The following is a 14765-nucleotide window of genomic DNA, read 5'->3' as shown; positions in this document are numbered from 1 at the left end:
ACCTGGACAGAGCTGGGGAAGACAAAAGATGAAAACCAGTGCCAGAGAAGCAAAATGAGGAACCCCCACAGGAACAGAGTTTGAAAGCAATGGAGCCTAGGTGCCAGTGACTAGCACATGCTAGTCATGTGATTTCCCAGCTGACAGAGCTGTTACAGACACATTGGCCTTCTTGAGTTAAATTATTTTTACCTGGATGCCTTAGTTTGGACATTTTTATAGTCCTAGAACTGTAAACTTGCAACTTTTTAAATTTCCTTTGTAAAAAGCTATTCCATTTCTGATACATCTCATTCTGGCAATTTAACAAACTAATATACTCAGAAAAGAAGGGAGAGACCATGTGATCACCAGCAGCCAGTCTTTGGGAAGAAAGCATTGACTTGATGGTTGCTTTGATATGGACATTTTTCTGACCTCAAAACCCCATATGGGAATATTCCCATATTCCCAAATGGGAATAAATTCCCATTGCTTAGCCAAATATCATTTCATGGTATTTGCTTTGAGCAGTCTAGGAAATTAAAACAGTAGTGCTAGATTTCACTGGATATTTCACAAGGGGAGGCCCCAGAGAGGCTGTGCCAGTTTGAAAGGATTGATGTACCCTAGAAAAGCCATGATTTAATCCTGATCCAATCTTGTAGAGGCAGTTTCTTTTAATCCCTATTCAGCACTGTAGGCTGGAAACTTGAAGATGATCTCCATAGAGATGAGACTTACTTGGTTAATAATCCAAGACTTATTAACCTTGGATTAGAGGGAGATGTGACTCCACCCATTCCAGGTGGGTCTTGATTATTTTACTGGAATCCTTTAAAAGAGGAAGCATTTTGGAAAAGGCCTGAGATTCTGAGAGAGCAGGGTGATGAGAACCACAGTAGCCCATGCAGCCAGAGACCTTTGGAGATGAAGAAGGAATATGCCCGTTGGGGAGCTTCATGAAACAAGAAGCCAGAAGAGAAAGCTAGCAGATTTTGCCATGTTCACCATGGGCCTTTCTAGTTGAGAGAGAAACTTGAACTTCATCAGCCTTTCTTGAGTGAAGGTAACCTCTTTTTGATGCCTTAATTTGGACATTTCTATAGACTTGCTTTAATTGGGACATTTTCACAGCCTTAGAACTGTAAATTTGCAACTTAATACATTTCCTCTTTAAAAAGCCATTTTTTTCCTGGTACGCTGCATTCCAGCCGCTAGCAAACTAGAACACAGACAAACATCAACTCATCACTTCCTGCTCACCCCTAGCCCAGTCATCACTCCCTATTTTGGTGATGGAGGTGGGAGGAGAGAGATCATAGAATTATTTTAATACCAGAACCTATCGTATCTTTGTGAAAGTTTAAGTCAGATTTGGGATGTGGCTTGGATGGTTCTGCTAGTGTTCTAGATGTTAGGAAGTAAAAAAGCCACTAAGATTTTATGAGCTAGGTTGGCCACTAACTTTTTGTCTGCTACCTTTGGCCCACAAAAGATCATTAGAGAGGTTCATAATTAGTATTCTTTCTCTGCTCTCCCATGATTAGGCACTGTTATGGTTTTCTATCATCTACATTTCTTTGTTTCTCTTTCTATCTGAATTAATTTCTTGGTAATAGATAAACTTTTTATAATTTTCATTTTTCTCTATGGATTGATGTTGGACAAGTGGATGACCCAAACATTACCCATAAAGCCAGCCAAGATGTTGAGAACACCAGGGACCATCTGTGAACATTTCTGTGCCCATCAGCGAGTGCTCTTATGCCATAACATGCTAAGAGTTTCCCAAAGAAGATAAGATCATTAATGATCCTTCCAAAGAGAAAGATTTTTGAGTTTTGGGCAAAGGCTGAATTGGCACTTTGCTTCTCTTGTCCATCAGCCTAATGCCCCTACATGGGACATGGGGAATTTTGGTGAATAGTATATGGTTGAATAGGTAGGGGTAGAGGGAGAAGGAGGGTTGTACAATAATTCAATGAAAGTTTTTTGATGTTACTGTTAAAATGTAATAGGTAGAAAGGAGGGGCCAAGATGGCGGCTTAGCAAGGTGCATGTTTTAGTTCGTCCTCCAGAACAACTACTAAATAACCAGAAAAAGTGCAGAACAGCTTCTGGAGCCATGACAGTGACCGGACACACAGCGTACCCCAGTCTGGACCAGCTGGACCAGCTGCGAGCCCCCCGGAACCATGAGTTCCCCAAGCCGAGGCGGCCGGCGCCCCTCCCCCACAGGTGGCTTCTCAGAGGGAAAGGAAAGACACTCTAACAGTAGCAGGGACTGAGTCCAGCCAAACACCAATTGTGGCATTAATTAACAAATTCTGACTACTAAAAATAGGCTCCCAATCAGGTGAACCTGGTCAAGGCAAAGGTCGCTTATTGGGCTAACTGAAAAAGAGGAAAGGGGACGAAACGGAGATTTTTGTGGCTATCTCTACGGAGGCTTGGCTGCCTCTGGATTCAGCGGTGGGACTACTCAGGCTACAACTGCCCCAGGCATAGGCAGAAACGGACTGCTTTCAGGGCTGTTTCCCACCTGTGCCTTTCCCAGGGGAGGGGTGAAGCCCAACTCAGGTGGAATCCCTCTCTCAAGGAATTCAGAACCAAGGGCTCAGCAATTTGAAGCCATTAAAACCAGCCTACAACCTCTCCTCTGTCTCCACCATGCCCCCAGCAGGGAGAGCCTTCCAAACTTAAAGGTGCCAAAACATCTTTTGCTGGTGGGACCCGCAGGCAAACAAGCGCCACATACTGGGCAGGATAAGAAAAACAGAGCCCAGAGACTTCACAGGAAAGTCTTTTAACCTGCTGGGTCTCACCCTCAGGGAAAACTGATGCAGGTAACTCCTTCCCCCTGATAGGAGGCCAGTTTAGTCCGGGAAAATCTGGCTGGGGTCTATATTACCTATGTATATATACCTCCTAAGGGTGGGGAGGGAAAAGGCACCATACAAGCAGGGAAAGAAACAAGAAAACAAGAACTGAAAAACTATCCTCTGTTAAGGAAAACCTAAGCTAGAGGTCCAGAAAAAGCTGAACTGAAGATCAAAGAACAGATAGACAACAAACTCATCTAGCAAGAAAACCCTAGGTAAGATAAGTGAAAGCAATCACCAGAATAAACTAATCAAGGTAATTAAATGTTTAGACTCCAGCAAAAAATAACAAATCACACCAGGAAAACTGAAGATATGGCCCAATCAAAGGAACAAGCCAATAGTTCAAATGGGATACAGGAGCCGAAATAATTAATTCAGAATATACGAACAGACATGGAAAACCTCATCAAACATCAAATCAATGAATTGAGGGAGGACATGAGAAGGCAAGGAATGAACAAAAAGAAGAAATGGAAAGTCTGAAAAAACAAATCACAGAACTTACGGGAATGAAGGGTACAGTAGAAGAGATGAAAAAAATAATGGAAACCTACAATAGTAGATTTCAAGAGACAGAGGTTAGGATTAGTGAACTGGAGGATGGAACATCTGAAATACAAAAAGAAACAGAAACTATAGGGAAAAGAATGAAAAAATATGAGCAGGGACTCAGGGAATTGAATGATAATATGAAGCGCACAAATATACATGGTGTGGGTGTCCCAGAAGGGGAAGAGAAGGGAAAAGGAGGATAAAAACTAATGGAAGAAATTATCACTGAAAATTTCCCAACTCGTATGAATGATGTAAAATTAAAGATCCAAGAAGAACAGCACACCCCAAAGAGAATAGATCCAAATAGACGTTCTCCAAGACACTTACTAGTCAGAATGTCAGAGGTCAAAGAGAAAGACAGGATCTTGAAAGAAGCAAGAGAAAAGCAATCCATCACATACAAGGGAAACCCAATAAGACTATGCATAGATTTCTCAGCAGAAACCATGAAGGCAAGAAGACAGTGGGATGATATATATAAATTACTAAAAGAGAAAAACTGCCAACCAAGAATTCTATACCCAGCAAAACTGTCCCAAAAATGAGGGAGAAATTAAAACATTCTCAGACAAAAAAACACTGAGAGAATTTGTGACCAAGAGACCAGCTCTGCAAGAAATACTAAAGGGAGCACTAGAGACAGATACGAAAAGACAGAAGAGAGAGGTGTGGAGAAGAGTGTAGAAAGAAGGAAAATTAGATATGACATATAAAATACAAAAGGCAAAATGGTAGAAGAAAGTACTGCCCAAATAGTAACAACACTAAATGTTAATGGATTGAACTCCCCAATCAAAAGACATAGACTGGCAGAATGGATTAAAAAACAGGATCCTTCAATATGCTGTCTACAGGAAACACATCTTAGACCCAAAGATAAACATAGGTTGAAAGTGAAAGGTTGGGAAAAGATATTTCATGCAAATAATAACCAGAAAAGAGCAGAAGTAGCTATACTAATATCCAACAAATTAGATTTCAAATGTAAAACAGTTTAAAGAGACAAAGAAGGATACTATGTACTAATACAGGAACAATTGAACATGAAGACATAACAAGCATAAATATTCATGCACCGAACCAGAATGCCCCAAAATTCGTGAGGCAAACACTGCAAACACTGAAAAGGGAAAAAGACACATCTACCATAATAGTTGGAGACTTCAATTCCCCACTCTCATCAATGGACAGAACATCTAGACAGAGGATCAATAAAGAAACAGAGAATTTGAATATTACAATAAATGAGCTAGAATTAACAGACATTTATAGGACATTACACCCCACAACAGCAGGATACACCTTATTCTCAAGTGCTCATGGATCATTCTCAAAGATAGACCATATGCTGGGTCACAAAGCAAGTCTCAACAAATTTAAAAAGATTGAAATCATACAAAAACACTTTCTCAGTTCATAAAGGAATGAAGTTGGAAATCAATAATAGGCAGAGCACCAGAAAATTCACAAATATGTGGAGGCTCAACAACACACTCTTAAACAATCACTGGGTCAATGAAGAAATTACAAGAGAAATCAGTAGATATCTCGAGGTGAATGAAAATGAAAACACAACATATCAGAACTTATGGGATGCAGCAAAGGCAGTGCTAAGAGGGAAATTTATTGCCCTAAATGCCTATATCAAAAAAGAAGAAAGGGCAAAAATTCAGGAATTAACTGTCCACTTGGAAGAACTGGAGAAAGAACAGCAAACTAATCCCAAAGCAAGCAAAAGGAAAGAAATAACAAAGATTAGAGCAGAAATAAATGAAATTGAGAACATGAAAACAACTGAGAAAATCATTAAAACCAGAAGTTGGTTCTATGAGAAAATCAATAAGATTGATGTGCCTTTAGCAAGACTGACGAAAAGAAGGAGAGGATGCAAATAAATAAGATCAGAAATGGAAGAGGAGACATAACCACTGACCTCACAGAAATAAAGGAGGTAATAACAGGATACTATAAACAACTTTATGCCAATAAATACAACAATGTAGATGCAATGGACAACTTCCTAGAAAGGCATGAACAACCAACTTTGACTCGAGAAGAAACAGACGGTTGACCTCAACAAACCAATCACAAGTAAAGAAATTGAATCAGTCATTAAGAAGCTCCCCAAAAAGAGAAGTCCAGGACCAGACGGCTTCACATGTGAATTCTACCAAACATTCCAGAAATAATTAGTACTAATCCTGCTCAAACTCTTCCAAAAAATTGAAGAGGAAGGAAAGCTACCCAATTCATTCTATGAAGCCAACAACACCCTCATACCAAAGCCAGGCAAAGATATTACAAGAAAAGAAAACTACAGACCAATCTCTCTTATGAATATAGATGTAAAAATCCTCAACAAACTTCTAGCAAATCGAATCCAGCAACACATTAAAAGAATTATACACCATGACCAAGTAGGATTCATCCCAGGTATGCAAGGATGGTTCAACATAAGAAAATCAATTAATGTAATATACCATATCAACAAATCAAAGCAGAAAAACCATATGATCACCTTGATTGATGCAGAAAAGACATTTGACAAAATTCAATATCCTTTCCTGTTGAAAACACTTCAAAGGATAGGAATAGAAGGGAACTTTCTCAAAATGATAAAGGGAATATATGAAAACCCACAGCTAACATCATCCTCAATAGGGAAAGACTAAAAACGTTTCCCCTATGATCAGGAACAAGACAAGGATGTCCACTGTCAACACTGTTATTCAACATTGTGTTGTAAGTTCTAGCCAGAGCAATTAGACAAGAAAAAGAAATACAAGGCATCAAAATTGGAAAGGAAGAAGTAAAACTCTCACTGTTTGCAGATGATATGATACTATATATCAAAAACCCTGAAAAATCCACAGCAAAACTACTAGAGCTATTAAATGAGTAAAGCAAAGTGGCAGGTTACAAGATCAACACTTAAAAATCTGTAGTGTTTCTATATACTAGTGATGAACAATCTGGGGGGAAATTAAGAAAAAAATTCCATTTACAATTGCAACCAAAAGAATAAAATATTTAGGAATAAATTTAACTAAGGAGACAAAAGACCTATACAGAGAAAACTACATGAAATCGTTAAAAGAAGTCACAGAAGACCTAAATAGATGGAAGGGCATACCGTATTCATGGACTGCAAGACTAAATATAGTTAAGATGTCAATGGTACCTAAATTGATTCACAGATTCAATGCAATACCAATTAAAATCCCAAAAAGTTACTTTTCAGAAATAGAAAAACCAATATCCAAATTGATCTGGAAGGGCAGGCTGCCCCGAATAGCTAAAAGTATCCTGAGGAAAAATAATGAAGTCAGAGGTCTCACACTGCCTGACTTTAAGGCATATAATGAAGCCACAGTGGTCAAAACAGCATGGTACTGGCATAAAGATAGATATACTGACCAATGGAATCGAACAGAGTGTTCAGATAAAGACCCTGTTATCTATGTTCAATTGATCTTTGATAAGGCAGTCAAGCCAACTTCCCTGGGAAGCTGGGGATATCCATATGCAAAAGAATGAAAGAGGATCCATATTTCACACCCTATACAAAAATTAACTCAGAATGGATCAAAGACATAAACATTAGCTCTAAAACCATAAAACTGTTAGAAGAAAATGTAGGGAAATATCCTATAAATCTTATACTAGGAGGTGGTTTCCTAGACCTTACACCCAAAGCAAGAGCATTGAAGAAATAAATAAATAAATGGGAACTCCTCAAAATTAAACACTTTTGCGCATTAAAGAACTTTGTCAAGAAAGTAAAAAGACAGCTTACACAATGGGAGACAATATTTGGAAACGATATATCAGATAAAGGTCTAGTATCCAGAATTTATAAAGAGATTGTTCAACTCAACAACAAAAAGACAGACAACCCAATTATGAAATGGGCAAAAGACTCAAATAGACACTTCTCAGAAGAGGAAATACAAATGGCCAAAAGGCACATGAAGAGATGCTCAACTTCCCTGGCTATTAGAGAAATGCAAATCAAAATCACAACGAGTTATTTCACACCCACCAGAATGGCCATTATCAATAAAACAGAAAATGACAAGTGCTAGAGAGAATGTGGAGAAAGAGGCACACTTATCCACTGTTGGTGGGACTGTCAAATGGTACGACCACCGTGGAAGGCAGTTTGGCGGTTCCTCAGGAAGCTAAATATAGAATTGCCATATGACCCGGCAATACCATTGCTAGGTATCTACTCAGAGGACACGAAGGCAAGGACACAAGCAGATGTTTGCACACCAACATTTACAGCAGCATTATTTACAACTGCAAAGAGATGGAAACAACCAAAATGTCCACCAACAGACGAGTGGCTAAACAAACTGTGGTATATACATACGATGGAATATTATGCAGCTTAAGACAGAATAAAGGTATGAAGTATGTAACAACATGAACGGACCTTGAGGACATTATGCTGAGTGTGATTAGCCAGAAACAAAAGGACAAATACTGTATGGTCTCACTGATATGAACTGATGTTAGTGAATAATCTTGGAGAATTTCATTGGTAACAGAGACCATTAGGATATAGAAATAGGGTAAGACATTGGGTAATTGGTCCTGAAGGGATAAAGATTGTGCAACAGGACTGAATGTAAAAACTCAGAAATGGATAGCACAATACTAACTAACTGTAATTCAATTATGTTAAAACACTGAATGAAGCTGAATGTGAGAATGACAGAGGGAGGAGGGCTGGGAGCACAAATGAAATCAGAAAGAAAGATAGACGATAAAGACTGAGATGGTATAATCTAGGAATGCCTAGAGTATACAATGATAGTGACTCAATGTACAAATTTAAAAAATGTTTTTGCATGAGGAAGAACAAAGGAATGTCATTACTGCAGGGTGCTGAAAATAGATGGCAATTAATATTTTAAAGCTTTAACTTATGTGTGAGACTAAAGCAAAAAATGTTTATTTGGTACAAAATTTATACTTTGACTAGTGCATTTCCTAATATAACGTATGTAGACAGCAAAACTGAACATCATAAGTACATGAATCTTGACTAGGGCATGAGATTTTGTTGGTTTGTCCAGAGTGATGCCCTGATAAATCCCAGAGTGATCTGAACAGTGAATAAAAACGTATTTGCAAAGTCCCCTTGGGGAATGGTGAGAGAGGGGGAAAATTCAACTTCCCCAAGTTGAATTCTTGATATTCTCACAAGTAGTGGGGCAACCAAAGCAATAGGCTGAGCCCCCAGTCTTGGGGTTTGTTCATATGAAACGTAACCCCACAAAGGATAGGTCAAGCCTACTTAAAATTAGGCCTAACAGTCACCCTGGAGAACCTCTTTTGTTGTTCAGATGTGGCCTCTCTCTCTAGAGAACACAACTAGCAAACTCACCACGTTCCCCTTGTCCCCTTGGGACATGACTCCCAGGGGTGTGGACCTTCCTGGCAACGCGGGACAGAAATCCTAGAATGAGCTGAGACTCACCATCAAGGGACTGAGAAAACCTTCTCAACCAAAAGGGGGAAGAGCAAAATGAGACAAAATAAAGGGTCAATGGCTGAGAGATTCCAAACAGAGTCGAGAGATTATCCTGGAAGTTATTCTCACGCATTAAATAGGTATCACCTGGTTAGTCAAGATATAATGGAGAGGCTTGAGGGAACTGCCTGAAAATGTAGAGCTGTATTCCAGTAGCCATGTTTCTTGAAGATGATTGTATAATGATAGAGCTTTCACAATGTGACTGTGTGATTGTGAAAACCTTGTGTCTGAAACTCCTCTTATCTACCTTATCAACAGATGAGTAAAACATATGGAATAAAAATAAATAATAGGGGAACAAATGTTAAAATAAATTTAGATTGAAATGCCAGCGATCAATGAAAGGGAGGGGTAAGGTGTATGGTATGTAGGAATTTTTTTCTGTTTTCTTTTTATTTTTCTTTCTGAAGATGCAAATGTTCTAAGAAATGATGATGAATATTCAACTATGTGATGATATTGGGAATTACTGACTATATATGTAGAACGGAATGATCAAAAGTTAAGAATGTCTGTGTTTGTTTGTTGTTATATATTTTTTAAAATTAAAAATTAATTTAAAAAGCTGCAAAAAAAATGTAATAGGTAAAAAAAATTCAGTGATTGTGAAGGCCAGCTTGGTCTCTCTTTTCCACATCATCCCAAGATCATAAGTGTTTTAGCTATTAAAAGGTGGACTCTTGTACAAATAATATTAGTATCTTTAAACATATAAAGGAAGATGCCTTGTAGAAAGTAACTCTCAGTCATTTAACCTGCTACAACTCGTCCTTTACCAGAATTATCCTTCCAAAACCATGATAAATTTAAAACCTTCAGAGCATCTCCATCATCTATAAGACAAACAACTGGCTCCTTATTCCAGGGCTCAAACTATCAAAGAGAACTAGGTATTCTCTCCCCCCATATCCCCTGAGCATCTTTTGTATTACATGACAGTAACACTTACCACATCTTATCCCAGCAATCCGCTTAGTGTTATTCTCCCATACTGAACTCTTACCAAAATAAGAGTTTCAAATGCTTAGGAAAAAAAGCCTTTTTAGCCTCATCACATATTCTCTCTAGGTTCATATTTTTTCACAAATCTTTGTGAAAAATTGTCCATTCATGTTTGTGATATTTATTCATACAAATGTATTGAGAAGGTATAAGAATTTAATAAAAGGTTAAATGGAATTCCTCGAATCTCTCAAAAAACAACAGCAGGTATCATTTATTTTGTTTAACTTCCAATGAACTGGGTGGAATGACGTGCTTCCTCTCACGAAAATGGCAAATCTCTTGTGTAGGTGAGGAGTGTCTCAGGTATATATTTTTTCCCCAACACAACATAGCTTATGTACATAATCAATATTAACTTCCTTCGTTAACTTGAAAAACAATGCCTGCCAACCATTATTCAGGATACTTTTATTTGATGTCCTGGATAGTATCATTCTGATAAAGTACATTCTCTCATTCTGAGAGAAGTCACAGAGAAAACAATGTGTATACAGTCTCTCAGGATTCTATTAAACCCCTCTGACACACAGGTAGCTATATATACAGACATTCACACACAAAGACACTCACCATTACCTTGATCCTTTCTCTTTAAAGTGATTATATCAGTGAAGATAGTTCTTCCTAAGGCTTATTGAAAGTTCAAATACACAGACTGTAAAGCACATCCCTAAACTGGTGTCTGAAGTTCAGCTTATATATTAACATACAGAGTCTCCAGTTCTTTGTGCCTTCTCTGTGCTCAAGTCACTATCTGATGATTTGCATATTCTCAAACAGGCCATGTTTACAACCTACCTGCTGTTTGTTCTCCTTGGAATATGGCAACATGGTGGAAACATGAAACATGATCTCATGTCCTTGGTACACTGTATAAACTGAATGTATACCTGTGGTATCATCTGTAAAATAACAAATGTGTATTTAGCAGGGCACAGAGAATTCTGAAGCCATAAGGAAATAGTCTTTATTTGCAGACTAGGAGAATATAGGACCCAGTTCATTCTCAGAGATAACTCTGGATTATTCATCTGAGTGGAAGCAACAGGATGGATCTGCTACATATCAACTATCTAGGTGGGGAGACCTCCTCCTTTCTCTCTAATCTTGTTTATTGGCTGATTCATACCTTATCTCAGAATAAGTCTTCTCAGAAGAAGTCATGAGAAGAGAAGTTTGGGTTAAAAAGGAAAGTGTGTTACAATTCCTTGCCATCCTGGTGTTCAGGATGAAATGAATACAAGAGGACATAACTGATAATTATTATGCCCACAAAACAAAAGGAAATTATATTACTGGCATACTTGATAGTAATTAAAAGCATGGGCTTTGGAGTTAGTCTTGAGTTCAATTTCTCATTAGCTATGTTACTTTTGATAAGCTACCTTTCCTTTCTCCGAGTCTCAGTTTTTTATTTGAAAATGGGGATAAAAGTAGTATCTGACTCATAGGGATGCAGGGAAGACTCAAAAAGATTATATTTGTAAAGTGCTTAGCAGAGTGCCTGGCTGTAGCAAGCTCTTAATAAATGGTAGTTAATACCATAACAGAGAGTTTGAGAGCTGGCAATGGGGATAATGGATTTGTAGGCATTTAAGAATGCCCTGTGCACACAGAACTTGTAGGTTGACAATTGGGGCCAGATACTTAGATCTTGTATCTGTAGTTAAGTTTCTCATGGTACATTTCTCACAAATTGCTTAATGTTTCCATATTCAAATATATAAACTGATGCTAACATGGGTAGATGGAAAGGTGAGTCGCCCAAAGGGTAAGCTTACTCAGATTTGGAGCCTGCTAACTTTAGTCCAAATGAATATCACAAAACCTGTCCAATTTACCACAAGGATTGACTGTGAATATCAAATAAAACAACCTAAGTAAAACCACATGAAAAACCTAAAAATGCTACAAAAATATAAGATAGCATTAGTGATGCCAAATCTAAACTTGTCATCTTATCTTTGCAACTCCTCCTAGATACCCACCCCCAAATTACTTCTCCACTGGTGTTCCCAATTCTATTGCTGGACTTACTACCCACCTAGCTGCCCAGACCAGAAACCCAGGTGCCATCTGTGATTCCTTTCTCCTCTTTACCCTCCATGTTCACTCACAGATTTTCTGCCCTTTCTACCTTTAAAGTGGTTCATGAATCAGTTCATTCTTCTCCTTTCCAACACCGCTCCCTTCCCCAACCAATGCACTCGTTATCTTTTGTTTGGATTGCTACAATAGCCTCTTACTCCCTTTGGACCATTCTCCACCCTGTAACCAGAATGTTCTGCTCAAAAGTACAATTCTGATCCCATTACTCCCTTACTTAAAACCATTTAACAACATTCAAATGTATTTAGAATAAAATTCAAAATTAACGAGAACTTCAACTCCCTACAGTATTAGGCAGTCTCCCTGCCTTTCTCTAGTCCAGACTGCATGCCACCAAATGTGCCTAATCATCTTGTCTATCCTTCCCCCCATCTTGGGCAGGCATCAGTTCAAATTCAGGTCAGGCTGCCTAACACAGAGTTATATAAATTAGAATAGAATAGATCAAGAGGCAAGCTTATTCAAACATACCACACTCATGCAAAATATTATTAATGGGGAAAGCTATATAAGTGAATGGGGTGGGGGTGGTATATGGGAAGTTCGCCTTTCCTGCATGAGTTTTCTCTAAATGTATCTGCTCTAATAAACACACACACAAGTTTTCTGTAAATGTACATCTGCTCTAATAAACACACAGACACAAAGAGGCAAACTTACTTTTGGTGTCCAGTCCGCCACGGTAGCCTGACCAGCCCTTTAGAGTGATTGTGTCACCCAGGAGATTTAAAAATTTTTGAAAAGCCTCACTTCCGATTTCTGTAGGAATTAGGTAAAGTATGAGGAAACTATGGGTATCAACCTTTTCCAACTGCACTGAAATCACTTGAAAATTAACTAGGACTCTGCAGTAGGTAAACAGAATCACATTCCTTCTTTCTTGGGGACTATGCAGGAAATTTCATGATTTTCAGGAATCCAGTGAAAGGAAAACTACAGAACCAGACTAACCAATCTTACCAATGACAAACTAAGATCATAGGTGTTCAGCATTACACAAAGAAAACATTTCTACTTCTATCAATAATAAACAGGAATTTAATGTAAACTGTGCTAAATATTAGGAAAATGACATTACTTTGCAATTCTCTCAGTCATGAAAATCACAGAGAAAAATCTTTCATTGCTACTGATACCATGCAGAACTGAATTCTCCAAATTTCATGTAATTTTTCAGGAAGACTATCTTCAGTGTTTAGGGCAGTGTTTGAATCAAATTAGGTGATGAATAAATACAGATTGAATGAACACATGAATACAACTGGACAACAACTGCCCTACAAAATTTACCCTAAAATGTTAGAAAACTATTGGGTGTTTTTCTCTGTATTAAAGATTCCAGCCCACAGGCAAGTTCAATTTGGATTGTTAAAACTGCAATGAGGCAGGACAGGGTTTCCACTCAGCAGAAAGCAAGAGGAAACTACTCACCATTGCTGAACATTTCATCATCAGTAAGCTGCCCATCTTTGGCAAAAAGAATCCCAAACTTGAAATTGACAGAGCCCTTACAATAAAAGACAACAAAATGTGTTAGAATAAAGAATCTTATCTCAAGGCACAAATAATTGTGAGATGAGCTGATCATTATTTAGGAAGACAAAAACGGCAGATACCAGAATACATACTTGGGGTTACTTCCTTCCCCCACTCCAATTCTGATCAATGTTAATAATCATTCCTTTATTTTTATAGATTTTTATAAGTTATAGGTTGATTTTGTGTACATTCATTCATTTGTAATTTCATTACCAATAGAAGCTGCAGGATATCAAGACAGTAATTGAAACAAATGGTTCAGAGGAACTCACAAGACTGGCATTATCTTCTAATCAACCCATGAGCAACACTACAAATCTCACTTAGAAAGGAAAGCTAATTATAATTCATTTTTTATCAAAACAAATCTTAAGCTAACTTGTAGACTCTTAGAAATCGAAATATAAATTTTAGGCAATTTGTACTAAAAGCTCATTTTCCCCAACTCCTAAAAACATTTAATCTCAAGAAGTCAAAAAAGAAAAAGAAAAAAAAGCTAACCAGGAAGTAGCTAGTACAAATGTTCAGTCTACCTCATCAACTTTAAACACTGGATTAAAATCTGATCCTGTGGGAATGATGAGCACCATTATACGATAGCTTCTACAAGGAAGGGAGAAAGCAAGAGAAGTGGGGTTAGGAAGCAGTACACACAGGGTCTTGATTATATCTTTTTTTCCTTAAGCAGGATAGTGCATTTATGAGTCTTTATTATATTATTCTAAATTCTTTTTAGTATGTCTGAAGGATTTCATAATTAAGAAGTCTGATGTTGGAAGAGAGTCATCCTCTGTAAGGTTGTTTGACCCACATCAGATGGTGGATTCTAGGTAGTGAATTTAGGGATGAACAAGGAACAAAGGTCTTTAAAGCACTGTCCATTGGGTCAGAGTTTAAGGCAAAGGTCAAAGCATTCATTGTCCATTGGGTCAGAGGTCAAGGCAAAATGCCAGGATTCAAGACAGGTGTCTGGGAGAATTAAGATTCAGAAAATCCAGAGTCTAAGGCTATGCTTCTAAATATTTTCTGCTCTCAACACATCTGAGAGACAGAAGCATACTCATTAGTAACAGTAGTTTTCGAAGTAGTGATTTCTATATAATGTTTCTCTATACAAAGTAAGGAAGAAGGAGAATGATGCTAAG

General features: G+C 37.9%; 1 protein-coding gene across 7 annotated transcripts in view; it reads right to left on the bottom strand.

The window, feature by feature from the left end:
* The window catches only part of GARNL3 (GTPase activating Rap/RanGAP domain like 3), a 254850-nt gene that overhangs the window by 70746 nt on the left and 169339 nt on the right, over positions 1–14765 (bottom strand). For all 7 annotated transcript variants that reach the window (XR_013169397.1, XM_077145391.1, XM_077145397.1 and 4 more), the window contains 3 exons: positions 13513–13588; positions 12742–12840; positions 10771–10874 (listed from right to left, as the gene is read on the bottom strand). Coding sequence is in view for 6 of the 7 variants with exons in the window: in XM_077145391.1 (XP_077001506.1) it covers positions 10771–10874; positions 12742–12840; positions 13513–13588 (279 nt within the window). In the remaining variant the exon portion in view is untranslated. The remainder of the gene's footprint in view (positions 1–10770; positions 10875–12741; positions 12841–13512; positions 13589–14765) is intronic.

The sequence above is a fragment of the Tamandua tetradactyla genome, chromosome 2, assembly GCF_023851605.1.
Source record: "Tamandua tetradactyla isolate mTamTet1 chromosome 2, mTamTet1.pri, whole genome shotgun sequence".
NCBI lineage: Eukaryota > Metazoa > Chordata > Mammalia > Pilosa > Myrmecophagidae > Tamandua > Tamandua tetradactyla.
This window is presented reverse-complemented; position numbering and strand designations above follow the sequence as displayed.